The 23,724-nt window shown below is 44.7% G+C and overlaps 1 protein-coding gene across 1 annotated transcript in view; it reads right to left on the reverse strand.

The window, feature by feature from the left end:
• TMEM245 (transmembrane protein 245) overlaps positions 1–17,077 on the reverse strand; it is a 79,113-nt gene extending 62,036 nt beyond the window's left edge. The window contains exons 1-6 of the mRNA XM_054991071.1: positions 16,489–17,077; positions 12,056–12,173; positions 9,492–9,593; positions 7,730–7,837; positions 5,302–5,508; positions 2,308–2,477 (exon numbers count right to left, since the gene is read on the reverse strand). Coding sequence (XP_054847046.1) covers positions 2,308–2,477; positions 5,302–5,508; positions 7,730–7,837; positions 9,492–9,593; positions 12,056–12,173; positions 16,489–17,028 — 1,245 coding nt within the window. The 5' untranslated portion in view covers positions 17,029–17,077. The remainder of the gene's footprint in view (positions 1–2,307; positions 2,478–5,301; positions 5,509–7,729; positions 7,838–9,491; positions 9,594–12,055; positions 12,174–16,488) is intronic.
• Between the last annotated feature and the right edge of the window lie 6,647 nt (positions 17,078–23,724).

Below are 23,724 nucleotides of genomic sequence, written 5' to 3' on the forward strand. Positions count from 1 at the left end.
GGCCCCAAAGCTTCCCGAAGCAACCTGAATGCTTCGGGGAAGCTTTGATTCGGGATTTTCAAATCCCAAATCTTTAGAGATTAGGTCCGATTCGGGAATTTTACCCGAATCAGAAACCCGAAGCACACACCCCTACGCCAGAATGAGTTAGCCTCTATTTATGCCACACACTAAAACACTGATCTGAAAACATAATCTGAAAAAGCAATGCAAGGAAAGAATTTCCATGTCGTCATGATTTTAGGGAACAGTATTACAGATGGAGGGGCAAACCCTGTCAAGTTTCAAGGAATGGATCACAGCTTGATGACTAGGACACTGTACCACACACAGTGAACAGAACAGGGCACTGTTGAACAAAAATCTATGCAGATGGTGGCCTTTTGTCCAAATGCTAAAGGTGGCAAAGATTATCATCAACATTAACAACTACAGAAACTGGCTGACTTCTACAGTCTTCTACAGAATGGGTAGGGATTCTCGCTACACAGGAATGCTCTCCTCTCCCCTTTCTTCCCTGTCCATTTCTTGAGGGATCACTGGCAGCAGGCACCATACTGGATGCAAGGCATCCTTACTTTAAAGCAACAGTTGCACCTTTCCCCTTTCTTGTTGCTAATGGCCTGTGGCAGCTGAAGCCCATAACAAGCACAAAAATATTATGAGCCCTACCAAGCTGTCTTTAGATTGCCCTTTACTTCTGAGATCTATACTGGAGCTGAGACACCTAAGAATTTTGATCCCTAGTCCTTCAAGTTCAAACTGAGAAACTTGCATACAACATAATGCAGAAGTTGAGTGTTTTTCTCTCTGAACTTTCTTCCCAAAATACCTAGGAGTAAAATGCAACTTAAATGTTTTTTGCTATTGGCTAGCTTCTTCTCTAGCCTACAAACATTATGCAGAGAGGCAAACACACACGGCACATTTTCAAAAGTACTTTTCTTAGTCCTGTTGCTGGAAACAAATTCCTAGATTAAGCCCCTTTTGAGGTCCTGGCACAAAATAAATCAAGTGAAGGTAGAAGAGGAGACTATGAAATGGAACTTGCTTTTATGAGGTGTGGAGGTGAAGGGGAAAAGAGTCAAGGGGAGTAGGATTTACACATTTCCTAGCTGTAGTCTGCTGATGGGATTCATGCTTTCTATAGAAAGGGGTGCTGGGATTTTAATGTGTTTGTGAGTTGTGCCATCAGTCTGTGAACAGTCTGTAAAGTTTTGTTTTGTGAATGTGTAAGTAAACCAGAGGCTGTTGTTTTTGGACAAGTGATCTTGTAAGGATTGTGGTGCTTCTTACTTATCTAGCTGGCCTTGGTTTAAAAACAAAACACTTTGGCACTTTTGAGCACACAACTCACCAGTTGTCTACAAATGTTGGACCCTGATGATCTAGACAGCTGTTCTACTGTACTGGCTGTGTGAAACATGGGGAAGACCTTGATTCAAATCTCACACATCCACCATACTCACAAAAGGACTTTGGGCAAGTAGCTCTCTCTTACCTCACATCTGTAGTATGGGGATAATTCTGACTTGCTTTATACCCTAGGACATGGTTGACTATTTTTCATGAAACATTGTTATGCTAGGGAAGAGAAGCAAAATACCCTGTTTGAGATGGCAAATTACTTGTGACAACCCTGCTTTCCTTTACCAGTTATGGTTAATTTTACTGTCTGCTATAGTTGCATCATAGAAATAGCAGGCCCAATCCTGCCTACTGTTCCCCGTCCTCAGAAAGGGCACTGGGTGAACCAGCAAGTATCTGATGCTCTAGAATTGGTAAAACTAAGCAATTATCAACCTGGCTAGTTGGGAGATTACTAGGATCTTCATGTTAGGGTAGAAAATGAGTATTTAATTCTTTATACATGCAGTGCATAGCAGCCTGGGCAAATGTATGGAATTCCTCTCAGTCAGTGTTTTAACATTATTCATGTAGACTGGAGCTGAGTTTAACAAAGCAGCCGCTTTAGATTAATTTACAGTGAAATGTAATGTTTGTTTACATACAATCATGTAAACGCTGGGTTTATTCAGATTCAGCCCTGATTGCCCCTGAATAATGACTAACAGAAACGGACTGTAACATGATTAAAGACTCTGAAAACTGAATGGGTCAAGTAACTGCTTACAGACTAGAACCCTATTAGTATAATTATAATCGGGAAGGATTTTAAATACATGAATACATTCACCTCAAGCTCTTAATTTACAGTGCATAGAATACAGATTCGATAAACACACAAATACATACAAAGAAAAAAATAATTTCCTTGGACCAGTTAAACAAATTAACTTTAAATACCTTACTGTCTAGTTTGAGAAGGACTCTTCCAAGCCCCTTAACTGGCCATGGCGCAAGAGCCTCTTGGCGCTCTCGCAGAAAGCCTTCGAGGATATACCACCAGCTGCTGCAGTGGCTCATCAGGAAATTCACGACTCCAAAGTGGACCACAAGATTTTTGACGACCCAGACTGCAATCAGCAAGAAAAGCGCAAGTGAAAAGAATGAAAAATGTTCTTAACTACACTGAAATGGGCTTAAACGGGGATGTTTCTCCTCCACCCTCCCCAAATATACTGAATCTTATTACAGGTTGAAAAAACATTTAAACAAAGGCTTTCCATAATGCATGATTCTAATTTATCACCACAAACTATTATATCTTCAGTAATTATACAAAGAATCTATATTCATACAAGGGGCACAATTCAGAAGTCCCATTGATTTCAATATATATAATATTTAAGCATGTTTAAACTCAAAGTGTTTAATTTCTGCTCATAGATTATATATCCAATGCACAGACTTAATATATTTAACACTGGGGAAAACTGTTTTCTAAAAGTATAATAAAGTAAGGTTTATTACTTTATGGAACTCAGCAGCCTCAGTTTCACTAAGCCAAGTAGCATTTAGTATTCAGTGGGAAGCTCAGGTTTTGGTGGGAAACGAGTGAGGAAAACAAATTTAAGGAGGCAAATATTGACATGAATGTACTGACTTGTCTAGAATAGTCAAACAAGTGACACACCAAGACAATAAAACCCTGAAAACTGGCTTAATCCCATGTGGGCAGGTGGATACACCCTAAAATGATTTATCTAGCTTGAAATGCATAGCATTAATGGGAAATCAAGTAAAGTCACAGTTGTACCAATCAGACTTTCTTCCTGTGAATATACAGCCAAACATTTTATTGTGATTTTGCTGTTAGAAGCATTAAGGACAGGAGTCAAGATGTGAATACCTGGAGGGGGGGAAATCACATAAATTCAGGAAGAAAAGACTTTATTCCAATTATTCCAATGGAAATGTTGAGAAATTTGGAGTCCTGAGAAAAAACCTCTTATGCTTTTCCCCTATCCGAATGAATGAAAGACAAAGGTTTTATTCAAAATGTGTAGTATGAAAATCTACAGCATTAGATAAGTATAGTTCCTACGTGAACCCAAACAACATGTTCAAGAATTATTTTAGTTTAAAAAAATAATTTTGGTAACAATATACTATAATGTATTTAGAAAAGAGCAAGAGTCCAGTAGTACCTTTAAGACTAACAAAATTTGTAGTAGGTTATGAGCTTTCGTGAGCCACAGCTCACTTCTTCAGAAGTTAGTATTATAGGTGCTACTGGATTCTTGCTCTTCTCTACTGCTACAGACAAACACGGCTACCCATCATGATCTATAATGTATTTAATGATGATAAATTATTACAGTGTACAAATAACACGCTCTTTTATTTACTACAAAATTTGTTTTCTACTTCTATGTTTTCCTACTTTGATAGCAAAAATTACGATATGAAAATAACAGTGTCTTAATGAGAGCCAACTTTGTTTATTTAGGGATAATAAACAGTTAAGTGATTGAATAAATCCTGACTAATATTTACAACAAAACTATTTGTTTTTAGTGTTTCCTCACCAACTCTTAATAACCCTCCTGTTTGTATGTTTATATGTTTCATTTAATTGCTTGAAATATTACACACACACACACACTTGTATTTTAAATACTGTTTTAACATTTGAAATTATCTGCTGCCTTGGGGACCCAGAGTTAGGTGGAAAGATAGCTCATAAAAGTTTTAAATGAATAATATTAAATATATATTTACTTCTCTATCTATATACACTCACACAACAGCTGCCTCCCAACATATGAGGCAAGGTGGAAATGGAGTTAATTGGTGGTTATGTGCCTTCTCTTCAATTTGGTTCTTCTGGCACTTCTACGTTCTTCTGTCCACTAATCTTTCCTTTCCTCGAAAGCTCACATGTGACTGCTTAGCCTTGTCCAAATGGCTTCCTCCTGGGTCAGTATCTCAGCTTCTCTCTTGAGCTGCATACACTATCAGTTACACTGCGTCCAGTTGCAGATTTGGCCCGCACACGCCACTGTCCAGGTCTGACAACCTTCCAGTCCCTTCGGAGCTTCTTCAGTGCCAACAATACCTTTCCAACTCTCCCAACTGACTCTTCTTAACTGTCACTGAGCCCCAGGTATTCTACAGCCTCCCTAGCAACCAGAACCTCTCAAAAGCTGCCATTTGCTATGTAAAGTTCATCATACTGGATTAAGAATCAAACAAAGCACTTTTTTAAAAAGCAAGTAAGTTGGAAAGTTAGCATTAACATGGGGCTACTGTAACTTTAGGAGAAACTATTATAAACATCTCTTATCCAAGGGTATATAGAATAAATGGAGGAAAAAAACGTAAGAATTCCAAACTCTTCAGAGGTATGTGGTTTGGTAAGTAGTTTGTTTAGATTCAGCGGTCAAAAGCATTTAAGGAACTGAGCCATGATTAGGTACCAAAGTATAACTGAGTAGAGACCTTTTCCGGTAAGACAGATGACTTTGGGAAGGACTGTGGTTCAGTGACAAAGAACCTTATTGGCACACAAAAGTTCCAGGTTCCATCCCCAGCAATTCCAGTTTAGAGGATTCGGTAGCGGGTGAAGTGAAAAACCTCTACTGAAGCAGAAGAACAAGGGGCAAGAGGAAGCATCAAGCAGGGATAAAGCGAAGAGTAGCAAAGGGGGGGAGGACTTTTACAGTTAGCACAGATGTTATGAATATGCCCTCTCTCTTCCCTTCCCTGCCCTCCCACAATTGCACCTGGAGATTTCAACCGTTTTAGCCTTGACTTAGGAAAGGCTTGACTGGGAAGGGAGAGCGGGACCAACACTCAACATGTAATAGCAAAAATAAAACCACCCAACATTACATAAGTTGTCAGGGCTGCCATTCAGAATATTCTACCTGACAAGGTAAGAAAATAATGAATCACCTGCAATAGGAACTGGCAGCAACTGAATTATCCAGAGGTTCAACCAGATTTGCACTATCACAATGGCCCACATAAGCAGCACAAAATAGACGTCACTGGTCTTCTTCTTTCTAAGAAGAGCTCCAACCTCAGGTCTCGGTCTGCCACTCACAGTAGATGGAGAAGGAGATGAAGCCGATGAAGAAGGATTGCCACTGTCTGTGGTTCCTAGGAGAAGAACCAACTCTCTCTTATATGTTCTACAAGAAATATTTCCTTACGGGCCAGCAAGTGTTGATGGGATTTGGTGCTGAAAAGAACATCAGCAACCAGAACCATTTCCAGTCTCATTAGCCGTAGCGGTGAGAAGCCCCACGCACCTTCATCACTCTTCTGTCACTTCCATGTCACACTCAAGCAGACTGTTGCTTTTTAAGTACCTCGCCCCCATTGCCACCTATTCCCTATACCACCAGAACTTAAGCCATTGTTAAAATTGCATACTGTTTTCCATGAATGAAGTTTTCAGGGAATATTTGATTTTTCAGCATATAGGAATATCTTTCGTATAAAAATTCAACAGAAATCAACACTTGCCTACAAGTGTTTTGGTTTTTAACCAAAAATGTGATACACCCAGGCATTCCCAACATTCTATATGTAAATTTCAGTACTAGTAGTTCTTCTGTAATTAAACTTACCTACAGTGTGGCATCATGTTCAAACTGAAAAACTATGTTTTCAAACAGTTTGCAAACCAGAATCAGAAAACATGGTTTGAAATGTATTAATTTATTTAAAACATTTTTATCCCTCCTTTCCACCCAATTAAGGACCTCATGATGCTGAACAGTTAAAATAAACTTTAAAAACTACGAGTTTACAGATCATCATTTTGCCTGATGTCCAAACTGACAGGCAAAGTCTCTCAAGATGCACCTCCAAAGGTCTCTGAACTTGCAGACTAGAGAATTAAGGAGATGGAAAATTACGGCAGACTCTCACCTTACATTAAAGCTTGCCTGTACATTTGAAAGCTTAAACTATGGACCATGATTTAACTTTGTAAGACAAATTTATGATTTGTGTGAAATGTCTGAATTAAGTCTCACATATTTTGATTATAGTATATGGGCACCAATATCCCTGCTACTAATTTGTACAATATATCACAAAGTTCGATAATGAAAAATATGTTTTTGAAACTGGACAATTTAGAGAGAAAAATGCCTCTGATTTCATAACTTAAACTACATTCTACAAAATGGTGAGAATTGTAGGCAATAGCCTTTACTGTCTGTAAATTACAGCATAAAACAGAGGTAACCAATAGAATCCAGCACCCTGAAATAAGAAACATGATCTTCCTATATTACAATTCTATAAGGAGCTCACAAGCACCAACACATGCTATGGAGTGCTGGTTGGTAAGCTGCTTCATTTAAATGAATAGTCATCCATCTAGATGTTGAACATAAACTTAACTAAAATGTTATTCTTTCAATCTGCCAATCAATCATTGTAAATGGGGCTGAACTTACCTGGAAAATATTTTTCATCATACTCCATTACTACCTAAAGTAATTACTCATGTGACTTGACAGCTTAGAATGGAATTTACAGACACTGTAATTGATACACTAATAAAAGAGTCTTGGGGGAATCTTAAAGACTAACACATTTATTAAAGCATTAGCTTTTATAAACATGACATGTTTCAGATGACAGAGAGGTTTATACCAAAGGCTATAAACCTTGGGGTGGGAGAGCTATTTCACATAGGCCAAAAGCCCCAGTTTCCTAGGACAAAATGTGTTACGACGCACTGCAGCACACATCTGAAGACAAGATCCAGTCAATTCATTAATAACTGGAAATAGTTCTTGCCTATTCTGAAGAGATGTTTACTTTTTTTTAAACTGGATCTTGCTTTAATCTATGCTGTGCTTTTCCTTGTTCTGGAAAAGCATGCCTTCTGGCCCCTTTGTAGTAACTTCTGCTCACAGTGGTGTTTGTACCTCTGAGTATAAACCTCTGCCAACTGACTGTAAAACTTCATGCATCTGATGAAGGGAGCCCTGGTTCACCAAAACTTATGCCATAATAAATGTATTAGTCTTTGAAGTATCAAAAAGCTCCTTTCGTTACTTTGGCTGTAGCAGAGTAGCACAGCTGCCACTGTTTATTCCATTCTGTCTTTATCCATTCTTGAATCTTGGGCCTCCCTCATTTTTGCTAAGCTTTCACCAGAAAGAAAAACAGCTTGAATAAGAAGGAAAAATTCTAACCGTCAGAAGACATACTAAGAACCAGCCTCCAGGAACTAGTTCCAGAGCCAGGAATGCCCCTGAATCCACCAACCACCTCACAAAGGTAAATTCAAACAGCAAACAAAAGCATGCAAGCCGGACTGGAAGGCGTCTAGACCTCTTGCAGCGCGTTCAGTCACCTGAGGGTTGTGGTGGATGCTCATTACTTGGCTCATACCCTGTGACTGATATCGCCATGGCAATCGTAGACGCTGCGATGGACATCATCTGGCCAGGAAATTCTGCCCCTTGAAAACAAAGATATCAGTACATAGTAAATAAAAAAACAAGCAGAGGCTCAATCCTATTTTCGTAATAGGCTTTTGTTGTTTTTTCCCCAGTGAACATATTCCAGTTCAACTGCTACAGCACAGGACTGTAGAGTTATATACAAAACTCAGAATTTTTTAAAATTGTGATTTACTTTAAATATCTGGCATCAATTATGTCTTAAAAACAGGGACAAAGTATTGACTACTCTGATACGATTTCGTCTATGAACACAACTGGATAATGATAGGAAGCTGGATCTTGTGGAACCTTTCGACTAGTGGTGGCACTCTCCTCCGGGACGAGGAACTTCTGCCAATCTAAGATCTCCTTGCACCAGAGGAAAATGCCATTTGCTAATGAAATGGATCTATGTCTACCCCAGTTAGAGTTGCCAACTTCAGGTTTGGAATTCCTAGAGATCTGGGAATGGAGTCTGGGCAGAGAAGGGACCTCAGTTGGGTATAATGCCATAGAGTCACCACTCTAATGCAGCCATTTGCTCCAGGGGAACTGATCTCTGTCATCTGGAGATCAGCTATTATTCCAGGAGATATCCAGGCCACACTCTGAGGTTGCCAATCCTAACCTCAGCAGCAGCCGCCCAGAAGGTAACATGCATTATTAAGCTCCACCTGTCACTTCCCAGCTGCTGTTGGCTCAGAGCAAGCTGGGCTTCTGAGACTGCAGAGCTTAGTTTAGACTCAGACACTGATTGGTGGTGGTGGCGGGGATTTTGAGCCTTAATAGGAATTTGTTCTCCCCACCACCTCTTGTACTGCCAGTGGCTGGAAGCAGCCAAGCCCCTAGGAATGAATAAGACCACAGGGCAGAAGCGGGGCGGGGGGGGGGGAGTACAGCAGCTCTGCCCTTTCTTCTCCTTCCCAGAGCCTCCTCTCTCAGGCTCATGCATTTGAGCCTTGCAACCCACCTGCAAGAGACAGTCATGACCCACAGTCTTAGGAGATCCTGCTGGTGAATCTGACGCAGGCCATTTACACAAACCTGCCTACTTATATGTCACTATACTTTTTTACCTGAAACTATTTCTAGAAAATTCTGGTTTAAACTAGAGTAGGGGTTCAAAGAGGAAGACATAGGGAAGGGTAACAGGGAAAAGGACTCCCCTTAAGGTACAGAGAAGGAAAAGGACTTGAGCTCCTGAACTCTGCTGCCATCTCCCCCTTTTCAGATTAACTGTTTCCAGGGAATTACCATATTGTGCTCAGTGATGCCACAAACAGTTTCAGTTCTTGGCATCTCACACTAGAAGGATCTCAGGCTGCAGGGCCTGAAAGAGCTTACAGTCAATCGATGTTGACACTACTAGGCCGCATGAACCAGGGGTCTGATTGAGTAAAAGACTACATTTTCAAAAGTGCAAATTGGAAGTGTTTCTGCCCTTAGAGCTTTGACTTCCCAATTATGGACTAAGAACAAATTGTACTGCCCCAATATCCCAGAACTGCTGTTCATCACAGATTGTTCCATTTACTGATCCCCACTTTACCTTAGAATTCTGAAGCAACTTCAGAAGGTCAAGAGGGCCTGCATACCTATACCACTACGCCAAACTGCATGATTCTCAACTGGGTGTCTTAAATGAAATTACAAGAGAAGCCCATTTCTTACCCGAAGGACCTTTCCCGCTTGGATGTTCATGAACCATGCCTACAGTCATCAAGACAACTATAACCAGAAATACGGGAATTCTCCAAGAGCCTGCTGCAGAAGCTGGAAAACATGCAGTGTTTTCCCATTAACACACTTCATATTCAGATAAATAAAATGCATATGTAATAAAAAGTATAAACAAAATAAATTCCATATTTACACTGCTTACTGCAGACTGTCACAGAAATCAATGGACAAAAAAATTAAAACTTGAACATTAGAATAAAACATACTTATTTACAAGATTTCTAAAGCACTTTTCAGCTGCTGCTTGCAAAATTCCTAAATTTCCTCTGGTCCTGCAAGCATCCATTTTATGCAGCTGAATAGCATGATATATTTCACAGTACAAAAAGTGCATCATCTGTCTATTTTCTCTAAATATTCTTTTAATGCATTTAAATTAATGTAAGCTTTTCAGGGAAATTGAAGACTCCAAGGACTCTAAAATCTGGCATGGGAAAGAAATGCATTTGCTTTGTCTCACTGAGTGTCCATTCAGAGTTAGAAGGTTTTCTCCACTTGGGTAACAGCTGTTTCTTTTTTAAACTCCTGCAATGATTTTTATCAGTATACTAAAACAACCAAGGAACAGCATCTAACCTAAATGGCCACACAAACTATCTTTGTGCATGGTAACAGACACACAGATATTTAGGACTACTACTGCAGATGCCCTGTAAAGATAAACAAACTACAGGTCCTGGATTATTAAAGTTTGTAATTCCCTGGTTTGGTACATAAACTTCACAAACACACAGTGCTCACCACCAATCCAAGGAGAGCCCCAGAATTCTGCTCTGGCTGTGACTGTAATCTAAAACAAAGAATTCTCTTTCCCAACCCTACCCAGCTACCCTTATAGAAGAAGCGAGAAAGGCAATTATCTCTCACTGCCTTCCCTATCATCTGGAATGCTAAGGAAATCCAGTCTCCCTGATGTTTGAGATGCTGCTTTTAAGCAGCATTCTAGGGGCCAAGGTAAAAGGGCAAGAAAGACACCTCCCTTTCTGCTTGCCTCTAATGTGCAGTAAGGGAATTTGGAAGATACAGGGAGTTTTGGGAAAGGATGGGGGCAGGATTCTGACTATGTCAAGCTCCAAATTATCACAATTAGCAAAAAGCAATCAATCAATGTGATTTATGGCTACCATATATTATAATAATTGAAATGACTTGCAATCCTTACATATTACATAGATAACAGAAAATCATCATAACAAATAATGTGATCCTGTATCACAATTTTAGAAAAGTCCCGTCCTTCTGACATAGTAGAACACCTTTTGTAATATGTAGAAGATGAGCAGTCCGTTTCATAATGGACCTTCCTCAGAAATTATTCTCAGTGAACCTTCCTCAGAAGTTACCTCCCTCTTGTTTACAATTCATTATTTACATAAGAAGCAAGCCAGTCCAACAGCCTTTCCTTAATCTGGTACAAAGCCCACTGTTCTAATTAGCCGGCAAAACGCTCACTATGAAACGGGCTTATATCTAGATGCTTGTCTTACTTCTACATACTACAAAAGCTGTTCTACTCTATCACAAGGACGTGACTTTTCTAAAATTGTGATACAGGATCACATTATATGTTGTGATGATTTTCTGTTATCTATGTAATATGTAAGGACCACAAGTTATTTCTATTATAATATACAGTAGCCATAAATAACAGCAATTGTTTGTTTTTTGCTAATTGTGTTTTTTACACTGTGATCCTGGTTTGTTTTTAAGCTCCAAATTAGGCCATTCATAGTACGACATAGTTCAAACTGGGTTTGGGCAGGGAGCCATTTTCCAACTTGTTAACCAACCCCAATTCCAAACTGTTCCAAGGGAGCTTTCCCCGTCACTATTTTCAGGCAATTTGATGTATTCTAAGTACAACTTTATTAAAAACAGCCTTCTTAATTTAAGCATTACTTCAAGGACGAGATAACAAAAACCTGTTTAAGAGACCAGTTCTAACTGGGTCTGTTCAGTGGGGCTTACTCCCTGGAAAGCATTTTTAGGCAGGCACTGTGAGAGCTGGTGCAGCGTAGCGGTTGAGCTGTGATGCAGCACTCTGCGGGTCTGAATGACGCTTCTGCCACGAACTCAGCAGGTGGCCCTGGGTAAACCACTCATTTCAGCCCCAGCTCCCCAGATGTACTGTGGAGATAATGACAGTGACTTTATTCACTGCTTTAAGTGGGCACTAATCTGTCCAGGAGAACAAGTATACAGATGTTGTTGTTGTTGTTACTGTTATTACTACTACTACCCCCAAAACACCTCGTATCCTAAAACCTCCTCCCATTGGAGCGACAGAAGCTTTTCCTCATCTATCAGCTTCAGGGAAATACGAGGCTCCGAGGTCACCAAGTCCCATGGGGTAATTTTTAGTTGGAGCCAATGACTTAATTACCACAACCGCCACCTAATAAGCACAGATTTCTGACAAATGTTCAATATGGTATTTCTTTCAACTGTCTACAGAAATATTCTACACATGTAGATAACGTTATACATCAACTCACCCAAATGAAAAAGTAATACAATCCAGACAGGAACAGCGATTGTTCTTAAGTAACGCTCAGTGCTCGGATTCCACTTGAATAATACAGTTAACAAGTAGCCAACAATCAGAGTCCATATCTTAGGGAGGGAAAGGCAAAACACCCATCAATATTCATTCTCGGCAGACCCAAGTCAATAGGTCAAACTGACTGGCAACCCAGACGCTGGATTCAGACCAAGTTATTCTACCATACCTACTGTTACTCAAAGGTACAACAAAAACTTGGCTGACAACATTATTCAAAGGGAAGAATGTTTTCCAATTTCTACATGACATTTAATACTAAACTTTTGGATCTGCATACAATGCCATGGAGAGCTCAAAAATGATGTCCTTAATACTAAGCATTCCATATGTTGGAGTCCCTCCCTGTATTTCACAGTGTAGCAGGAGTAACAATGAGAATAATGTATGCCAATGTGAATACTATATATGCAATTCCTATTTAGAGAATGTTCTATTGCTCTCTCTTCCCCCATCTCTTTCTTGCAGGCTTTGGCAATCTCTAAGTAGCTATTTTCTGAAGATATCACTAGAGAAACAAAAATCCAAACAGTGATCTGCAGTGTGAGTGTTGCGTGAAAAAAACCCAGCAGTCTCCAGGAAGTCTCACAATGGTTCGTGTCATAATTCCCAAAGTGTGCCTTGATTAACAAAGAAAAAGGCAAAGGCCTGCAAACAGCAACCTCAAAGGCTTGTTAAAGAATCTCTCTAAGCACCAAGTGCAGCGATTTGATACAGACACATCTTCTGAACGTCCCTGGTGGTACTGCCGGCAAGGAATGCCAATGGGGTCCTCCAAATGATCTTAATGGCAAGATTACTGCCAGCCGTAAATGTCATAAAGGTTTTTTGGGGGGGGGGGAAGTGGAGGGTTCAATGCTTGTATCACATGCCACGTGACCTTGCATTTTCAAAAGCATCTTTAATCACAAGACTCAGGCATGTTACAACAGTAAGCAAACTGTAGTTTTTGTTGTTGATAATACAACAAAATCAAATGAGAAGTAGGAAGATTTGAGTGCACGCTCAACAGTCATGCATTCAAACGAAGTTTGCACAACCTTTATAGTAAGACAGGGATTAAGTGGCCTGGTCAGTTAGTTGACCCCACATTTAAGTGTCACAACAGTGAAACTGTCCTACACAGGCCGAGATGGTAGAAGACTACACTGTTCTACCCCAGAGTGCAGGTGGAAGATTTTTAATTGCTTTTCTATGTAGAGAGCTCCCTAAATATATTATTTATGCTTCACCATTCTGCTCAATGAGGACCCAAAGCAGCTTGCCTCATTCTCTTCTCCATTTTATCCTCAGAACCACCCTGTAAGGTAGATTAGGCTGCGAGTGCGAGACTGGCTCAAGGTCACCCAGCAAGCTTTAATAGTAGAGTGGGGATTAGAACCTGGATCGCCAAGATCCTAGTCCAACCACTACACAACACTAAGCTAATGTGTCACACGTGTTAGTTTACTACATGCATGATTCTGGGAGGCTTTTTAATTATCAGGAAGCATTCGCAATATAATAAGCTCCACAGTCTGAAGGACTATAGGCCAAAACGCTATCCCCCTCATCTACTGCCTCACTCTATGAAATAACACTTGCACCATTCTTCTGCTACAGGATGGGTAATCATTTAGATGACGTCATTTATCACCCAGTCTCCAATCTGCCCTTTCAGGGCAAAGAGGTCGAGAGAGCAACAGCTGACCAACTCCAGGCCTTCTTGGACAACTCCCTTGCTTTGGACCCAGTCAACCTCCCACCTCACAAAACAATCTTCTGTTGTTTTCTCTGTGCACGTGCATGCCAAATTCAAATTACGAAACCAATCAAGTTCTCTGCTTATTCTTATCCACTGTTTGTTCTTATCCTACCTGTACCACCAAAATGTGTTGGAACAGCCCTGCTGACCTGTGAGTACTGCCCTTCTTTGCCCTCTGGGGTTTCTGAGGTTCACCAGTGCCTGTTCAACAGGGAAACTACACAAGACACCTGGGTGCATGTTGTGTCCCGCAAGGTTCCCTGGGTAGTGTAGTCTTACAAAGATCAGTCACTCAATGTGATTCTCCATTGGGAGAACAGTGATGGGAGGAACTCTCTGTCTCTCTCTTGCAAAAAGCCTTGGCTCGGGTTTTTCTCTGGGAACTTGAAGGGGGGGGGGGTGTAACAGGAGGCAGGAAACCCAGGGTGGCTTTTTGCAAGAGAGAGATTCTCCATCACGGAGAAGAGATGTGGGGGGGGGATTCTCTCACTCCTGCCTCCTGTTAATCCCCCCCCGCCCCGCCCCGTCCCAAAGAAAAGCCAAGGCAAGGCTTTTTGCAAGAGACAGAATCCTTCCCATTCTTCCCCTCCCCCCCCCCGCCGCCCCAGTGGACAATCACATCTTTGTAAGACTACACTACCCAGGGAACCTTGCAGACCCAACACATGAAGACCAAGTGTCTGGCATCTCATGTACTTTGGCTCCAAGTCCCTGCCTGGTACTTGCTACCCATGTGGTGCTCCTTCTCTCTTGCACCTGCTGTCACCACTTGGCCTTTGTGGGAATTGCCTGCGGGAAGGGCCAACAAACTCCCCACACCCCTGCCTTGTGCCCAGTCTCCTGCTACCCAGCATCTGGTTACTGCAGGGACAGTTTATTGCTCTTGAATTCATGCCAAAGTTAACATCGAGACTAAACTACTGGAATGCATTCTAATAAATAGGTCTCCCCTCACAGTCAACTCAGAGACTCCAGCTAGTGCAGAATGCTGCAGCTCGTTTACTCTCAGGAGCTAACCGGAGCGTCTGTATCATTTTGCAGTCACTCCATTGGCTACCAGGATCAATTCAAGATCATGAGTATCATATTCAAACCATTCATGGCCTGGCCCCTCATATCATTACAACCGCCTCACCCTCCATTTGCCACCACAGCAGCGTTGCTCATCTGGTCAGGACCTTCTGCAGATACCACCCTGCAATTGGGCAAAATCAACAGCTGCCCACACACATGCTTTCTCTGTGATAACCCCCACCTTACGGAACGACCTGCCGGAGAAGGTCAGGAAAGCTCCCAGACGCCTGGCTTTCTGCAAACTATGTAAAACTGAATTATTCAGGAAGGCTTTCTACCCAAATTATAAGGCTATATCAAAAGAAACTCTCAGAGAGATGCTTTGGTAGGGACAGGGACTATATGCTACACTGCTGGGTAATGTCTGTTGATGCAGGTATGCGCCTTTCTAGGAAATTTCCACGTTTCACATGGTGCTTCCTTCTGATTAGACCAACAGGATTGCTCCCTCTGGATCCCCACTGGGGGAAAAGGTGGGTATGAACGAAGTAAATAAATAAATGTTACGTTCTTCGAACACTAAGTAAGTTTGTAGAACCCAGCAAGGGTTTTCTCATCAGTTCAGTTATATTTTAACACGTCACCTGCACTTTGCTAGCTAAATCTATTCAACATACTTCACCCCGTACTTTCCGAAATTATGCTTATCCTACTTTTCCCATCTACTATCAGTGGGGAATCTTCCTCGCTCACTCCTAATGGCTTGGTTACTTCTTCGATGGGCGCTGGCCTCTTTTTGTAACACCCCCTGCCTTTCTGTTGGCTGCAGCTGTGGGTATAAATATATCCAACACATGAAATCTAGGTTTCATGCATCTTATGAAGCAAGCCGCTGGCTGACAAAAACGTCTGCTAGAACAGATGTTATTAAGCCTCTGAAGTGCTGCTGAGCTGAACTCCTCTTTCTTCTTCAACCCAGGGGTTGCTGCTCATGTCAGTTACAGAGGAGGGGGGGGGGCTTTTAAAAGGTTACAATAAACAGGAGGCCTTGTAGAAAGGTTACCAACTCCTGCTAGGGAAATCCCTGGAGCTTCCAGAGTAGAGCTTGGGGAGGGGAGCAGGGTTGGCAGCTGTGGGCAGGGAAATTCCTGGATGGGGGGGGGGGGGGTTGGGCAGGAATTCAACTCAGATGTGATGCCTGAGAATCCCCCTCCCTACAGCCTGGTCATTCCAGGAGGTCTCCAGGCCCCAGCTGGAGGTCGGCAACCCGACCACGGAGACCCTCTGCACATGCCCAGGGGGGCGGTCTCCTTCCGCGACTCCAAATAGGGTTGCCAGCTCCTGGTCGGGAAATTCCTGGAGATTTGGCAGTGGAGCCTAAGGAAGGCTGGGTTTGGGGAGGGGAGGGAACCTCAACTGGGTCTAGAGTGCACCCTCCAAAGCAGCCGTTTTCTCCAGGTGAACTGATCTCTATGGCCTGGAGATCAGTTGTCATTCCTAGAGCTCTCCAGCCACCACCTGGAGGCTGGCAACTCTAGCTCCGAAGAAGGGCGCTGCCCTCTGCCCGCGCTCAGAGGCCCGACTGCCCGCCCTCTCGCTCGCTCGCTCACCCAGCGGCTGCTGAAGCAGTCCAGCCCGCGGTAGATGATGCGGGCGGCCTGGGCCAGGGCGGCCTGCACGCCGAGGGAGGAGCCCAGGGCGTAGAGGCCGTAGGCGGCCGGCCCGCCGGCGCCCAGCAGCAGGAGGAGGCGGCGGCGGCGCAGCACCTGCCTGCCCAGCGCCTCGCCGGCGGCGTTGGCGAAGCAGAGCGGCAGCAGCAGAGCCGCCGGCAGGACGGGCGCGCCCGAGCGGCGCAGGCGGCGCAGCCAGCCGCGGCCCAGCGCCGTCAGCGAGCTCTTGAAGGGGTGCAGGAAGGTGCCGCACAGCACGGCCCAGAGCAGCGGCCGCAGGAAGGCCTCCAGGATGAAGTAGACCAGCACGGCCGCCCCGCAGCACAGCCCCGCCAGCACCAGCGCGCCCGTGTTGTAGAAGGCCTGCCGCAGGGGCTTCTCCAGGCGCGGCAGCGGCAGCGGCGCCGAGGGCGGCGGCGGCGGCGGGGGGGACGGGGACGGGCCCGGCTCCGGCGACCCGCCGTCCCCGCTCTCGGCCATGCCCGCGGCCCTGCGCTCCGCCTCGCCCGCCTCCCTCAGCCGCGGCCTCCGAGCCGGGCAGTCCGCAGCAGCGCAGGGTGGGCGCGGGCGGTGCTGGGAAATGTAGTCCCCTCGGGCCTGCGCCGCCTCCCGGGGGCTGCGCCCAAGCTTCGCGACGTCACGCTGATGACGGAGCAACGGCAAAACGGGCTTCTTGATTTGAGTTTTTTTGAGCCCGCTTTTCCCCTCCAATAGGGACCCCAAGCAGCCTTAATCAGTCGTCTTAGTTTATCCACACGACAACCCTGTGAGGTGGATCAAGATGTTTAGCTGTGTTTGTCTGTAGCAGTGGAAAAGAGCAAGAGTCCAGTAGCACCTATAAGACTAACAACATTTGTGGTAGGGTAGGAGCTTTTGTGAGCTGCAGCTCACTTCTTCAGAAGTGCTGCAACTGAAGTAACTGAAGAAGTATACTTGGCTCACGAAAGCACCCTACCCCAAATTTTGTTAGTCTTACAGATGCTACTGGACTCTTGCTCTTTTCCCCTGTGAGATGGGTTAGGCTGACAGAACGACAAGCCCAGGTCAGCCAGAGAGTCCAACCTGGGTTTCCCAGGGCCTAGTTGCTCTAACTACTACACAACACTGTCTCTGTACAGTGTGTGCACGCACAAACACACTCAGGCACTGGCTCAGGGGCAGCAGAGGAGCTGCTTTGCATAGGGAAGGCCCCAGCATTAGGCCCAGGATCTCCCATTAAATGTGTGTGCCCACGTGTATCATTTCATTAAAATGAAATATATATAACTGAACTTTAATTTTCTAAAGCATTCTATTGTTTTTTGGTTAATCTAACCCAAGTTAAAGGTTAAATAACATTCAATTTATATCTCGCCAGGACAACTTAACACCCACTCAGAGCAGTTTACAGAGTAGGTTTTTATTATCCCCATGACGATCGCCCTGTGAGGTGGGTGGGGCTGAGAGAGCTCTGAGAGAGCTGTGACAGCTGGCCTACTAGTGGAGAAGGGGGGAATCAAACCCACTTCTCCAGGTTAGAGTCCTGCCACTCTTAATCTCTACACCAAACTGGTTGTCTAAGATGAACTAGCCCAAAGAGTTAGTCAGCTGGGGCTGTGACTCTTAATCGCTACACCAAACTGGTTGTCTAAGCTGAACTAGCCCAAAGAGTTAGTCAGCAGGGGCTGTGACAGATAAGGAGAATTTCTTAATAATTCTTTTGGTTCAGGTGGACTATAAATAACAAATGAATAAAGGTTAAAGTTTTGGAGTATAATTCTATAGCACATTTTTTACTTCCTAGAACTCTTATCATAACAGCATCTGGAGTGTCAGTGAGCAAACACAAAGTTGGAAACCTCTGCTGCTAAAAACTGAAGGCAACATCCCAAATCATGGTTAGAAAAGACAGAGAGTGATGGGTTGTAGTGATAAAGAAACATTGTTGGCTTAATTATTTAATATTGTCTTCCTCCACTACTTGACACACCATTAACTTGGAAACCAAATTAAAGAACCAGAATATTTGGCACACAGTTCTATCCAAAAGAACTTGCTGGAAGAAGGTTTTTTTATGGTCTGCCAACTGGATGTCTGTTTGTTTGTATTTGTCTGTTTGTCTGTTTGTTTATCAGATTTCTGAGTGAGCAAGCAGCAGGTGCTGTCTCCGGAGAAGAGTTCTGTACAACATGCCTGGGTTATATAATTTTAGACTGCAGCTGTGAGCTCACGTGTTGTTTCTTAACTTTTTTTTTTAACTTCTCATAGAAAACGAACGTGATGAGAAGGCTAGACTAGAACTCTTCTCCTTAAAATCGAGTTTTCTGCTTGGCAGGGATTTGCACATGTGCACACACACATTAAATCATGTGAACCCCACACACTATCTGAAATGGTCTTGTTTTACCCAACTATATTGTTTAAAATAGTTATGCAACAAAATCTCCAAGATTAAATAAACAAGCAACAAGACTTTAACAGCTAGATAACCCACAGAGGAAGCAGAGGAGACAATACATCAAAGCAGAAGTAATTTGAAACATAACCAGAAAGCAAGCTAAACTAACCACAGCCCAAAATTAACAAAAACAGAACAAAAGAAATTATGCCTGACGCACAAAAGTGGTGGACAGGACATTCATGCCATGACCAATTCAGAGAATAAAATGAACCAGCTCTACATTGGGTCCCTCCTTTGTGATTCTCATGACCAAAGTGATGCAATTATGAAAACTTTTTTTCATAGTTCATTTTGAATTTTTTAAATTCATTATATACTCAACAAGACCTCAAATGCCAGTTGTAATGGTTGAGTGGGTCTGGCATTCCAGACCTGGTAGTCTGTCTCACTCCCTTCTGCAAGAAGACAAGGTCTTTTGGTTTCAAAAGGTTTATTGTGAAAGACAGCATTCAAGCCCAGATGTACATATTCCAGGATTAGAGGTCCTGGCTGAGCAAAGCGTTGTTAGGAATGAATCATAGAACGAAAGTTGTTACATTTCAGAATACAGTGAAGCCTCCCGCCATTAACATTCCACACCCTGGGAAACTCTTACAGGATGACTCAGCTCAACCCCACCCCTCCTGAGTAGATACAAATGACCTACATCTTTTCCACACTGTGACACTGAGAGATCTCTGTCTTTTGGTGCTACACCTCTGAAGATGCCAGCCACAGCTGCTGGCGAAACGTCAGGAACTACAATGCCAAGACCACGGCAATACAGCCCGGAAAACCCACAACAGCCATCGTTCTCCAGCCGTGAAAGCCTTCGACAATACATCATTATAGATTACTGAATATCCATTTTGGTTTATCTTTTCTTCTAAGTGTGTATGTTGCTAATAGTATGTTAATATGATTTAACTTAATAAAGAACAACCTCTTCAGTCTCTTCCACGTTAATTAGTTAAATAAAAATTGCTCCATTCTAAGTGTACTTTCCATTATTTTGTCTAAAATGTTTTGTCTAAAACTTGTACTTTTATTTTTCATATGCAAGGCTGACATCATGTACATTTCCAAGCATTTTAATCATCAATTAGGAATCTCATTGCTTCTTTATTAATTTTTACTTAACTTTGTAGCACCTTGTCATGGTAAATTCTCAAGGCAAAGTACAAGAATAAAAACAGTAAATGAAACTATCTGCAAATGTAATATTAAACCAGTAAGGACAATAGTTTCAATTTAGCAGCAGATGAGATAGCAAGATAAAAATGAATATAATTTAGCAGCAGTACAAATCCAACAAATCTGATGACTAAGAAATTCAGCCATACATACATCAAGCTAATCATTGAAAGCCCTGGAAAACAGAAATGTATTTGTAAGTATAAAGCACACAATGCCCTGAATTTATATCATATTTTACTCAGACTCTCACTCAAAGCAGATCGAGGGCATGCAGGACATGGGAGATTCTCCCCAGAAAAAGTTCCAGTACTTCATACTACTGAGTACCACTGTCAGGTCCAGTGTATATCTAAACTGTACTGACTCCATTTTCTAATGCTTCTAGTGTTTGAGTGTTTTCTTCCCAGGTGCACCAGTTCCCAGGCAGCATTCCCACCGGAGGAGACTGTTTTGTCTAACACCGTTCCACCAAGCATTGGCCTTGAAGGAGAGCAGCTTCCCAGGACTGAGAGATGTTGTTTTGAGAACTGTGGGGGGAGGCTGATCCAGATGGGTATTGTTACTCTGTATCTTATGCTTGCTCTTCATTGGTAACAATGATCATGTACCATCCTGATTCTCCTATTCAGGACAGTGGACTATAATGGACCTTTTCTGCAGTAAAGTTTCCTTTTCCAAACAATGGACTTGTGTTTGCTTCTAAAGGGAACCCTGTAGTGAGTGCCTTATTTAGCCACAGTCTGACATTTTGTTACCAATCATGTCTGAGTCGGGCCCAGCGGAATCCAAGGTTGTCCCGGACAGGGATCCTTTGTTTGATCCGTATGCGTCTCCCGACAATCAACCTGTGCAACCCGTGCAAGCCCAAGACTCCCAGGAGCTGGGAGCAGCCGGGAACGGAACCGGAGCCTCCACTTCCACCCCGCCTCTCATCGAACTCAGTACTCGGGACGAGACCGAAGCCGACCTAGGGGCAAGGCCGAAAGCGACCGCTCTCCCCTTGATTTCGGTACCCACCCCGTCGGAGTGGGGAGCCAGACCCCGAGAAACCAGAGAGCGTCGGGCAGGTGGACTCCATCCACGAGTTTCGATGGAAGGGCGCCGAAGCCTAGGAACCGTCCCGGAGCTAGACAGCAGCCAACCATGGCGATATTGGAACAGGACGTTCGAGCAGACGGAGGGGGACACGTCTCGCCGCGGCGCCCTGAGTTGGGATTACTCCGAACTTGCTCCGTGGAAAGAGCCAACGGAGGTCCCTGAACAAAGTTGGGAGCAGATACAAGGTCGCACCTATGCGGTGGATACCAGCATCTCGGCCGTGACGGGTATGGCCAAGGGAATTCTAGCCGCGAGATCGAGAGTCGTCCAAGGGGACCCTCCTCCTTGGGGCCCCTTTTCCCCGGTGAGTGCAACGAATGAAGGTTCCATAAGCGAGCAACCGGGGCCAAGTCGAATGCAACAGTTAGAAGCTAAACTGATGGATATGGAAGAAAGTTTGGCTCATGCCATCCATTTAATTTCGGCAATGGGAGCAGGGGAAAGACTGTCTCCTGAAGAGATGGCGATACAGATAGCTACCCTCCAAAGTGTCATCTCCTATCCGGTGGAGGATGTCCAGCAGCGGCCGTCACCTACCGGCGAGGGGGGCACCTATCCTGGCGAATCGGGAGAGCAACCCAAGGAACTTCCCGCACAGCAGGAAATTCCACCGAGAAGGGATGACCCAGTTGAGCCACCCGGAGAGACCCCCACCGAACCTCCTAACCAGGGAGGGGATACGCCGCCAGACGAGACTCCCGTTGAGAGGCCTACGGAAGGGGAAGAAAAGCCAAGTGATACACCGGTGATACCCCCTCTTACTTCTCCTATAACGGTCCGGCCGGACCAAGCGGGAGCACACGCGGCTCCATCCGAGGAGGGAGCCCCTCGTCAACCGCGAGACACTGTCCCCGTCGGGCAACCTACGGGAGACGGTCTAACAGCGCCAAGAGGCCAGCCGTTGCTTCCCAGATTAACAACGCCCGGAGGGGCAAGCCCGCGCGGCCTTCCACCTGTTCAACCCTCGCCGCTGCGGCCCCTCTCACCTCGACCGCAGCTCATACCGTTGCAGCAGCCCCAGGACCAGCCCGTCTTACCACCCCCGAACCAACCGGGACGGCCTGCACCACTACGACACCTCCAACCCCATCCTCAGCGGCCGATCTCCATTCAACCACACCAACCTCCTCCACCTCGACAGCTACCGCCAACGCCTCCCGTGTTACCAGCCAGACCGAGACTGCCGCCTCCTGCTCGCCCGCCACTGCAGCCTCCGGCCCAACCAAGACCAACCCCGACAGCGCAACCACGGCAACCTCCGCCAGCACCGCCGGTCCAACCTCCGCCCGCACAGCCAGCCCAACCCCAGCCGGCACCGCCGGTTCAACCACCGCCAGTACAGCCGGCACCGTTGCCCCGACCGAGACTCCAGTTACCTCCTCCTGTGCCTCAGGCGCAACTAAGACTGCCGATGGACTTCTACCCAGCGCCTGCTCCGAGACAAGAACTCCCGATGGGCTGGGTGAAGCTGGAAGCCACCTTCGATGGGGATCCCTCCAAACTGGGATTTTTCTTAGTACAAGTGGTACAGTTTTTCAACCGATGGGGGCACCTTTTCGGCAGTGAGGCCAGTCAAATCGAACATCTTGGATCTCGTTTACAGGGCAAAGCAGCAGATTGGTATGTAGGACTATACAATGTCGGGGCCCCAGAACTCGATACTCTCCAGGGGTTAGTGGATGCTATCCGAGCGCAATATGAAGACCCCTTAGAAGAAACCAGGGCCCGAACAGAATTGCAAGCCATCAAACAAGGCAGCATGTCAGCAAGAGACTATGTCACAAAATTCCGGCAATTAGCAGCCAAGTGCCCTAGGTGTGAGGAGTCCACCAAGATTATTTTGTTCAAACAAGGCCTTAACCCGAGACTTTTGGACAGAGCCCTCATGCAAGACAATCCCCCCACGCTGTTAGGGTGGATCCAACTTGTTTGCGAAGTAGAGAATCGCATTTTGGAAGTCCGTTTGGTTGAACAACAACAACAAACGGGACAAAGAAGACCATTGACCTTACAGAGGGGAACACGGGGAGCTAGCTACGCCACCCGTGGAGCGAGAGATGCTAGATGGCAACAAGGGCTGTGTTTGCAATGCGGACAGGCTGGTCACTTTGCAGCACAATGCCCTTACCGGCCTGTGCAAAGACCTCCGCTCCAATTACGGCGTCCAACCCTTGCTCCGTTTCCTACGCTCCAACGCCCGACTCCAGCACCACGAGCAAATAGAGGCCGCGGCGCTTCCCAAAGGCCAGCCTCGGAGAGAGGGCTGGAAGCGGAAGAAGTCATGGAATACGATCCCGCTTCCCCAACCGCAGAAGCCAATCCAGAAAGTCCCCAGTCGGGAAACGAAATGGATCTGTCGTGAAAGGACCCAAACGACAGATCCGCCCTAAGCCCGTCCCTGCACGGAACCGGCCGCCTGGGTCCATCTTATTCATGCCAGTGACTCTAATTAACCCAGAGAG

Source organism: Eublepharis macularius, chromosome 11, assembly GCF_028583425.1.
Source record: "Eublepharis macularius isolate TG4126 chromosome 11, MPM_Emac_v1.0, whole genome shotgun sequence".
NCBI lineage: Eukaryota > Metazoa > Chordata > Lepidosauria > Squamata > Eublepharidae > Eublepharis > Eublepharis macularius.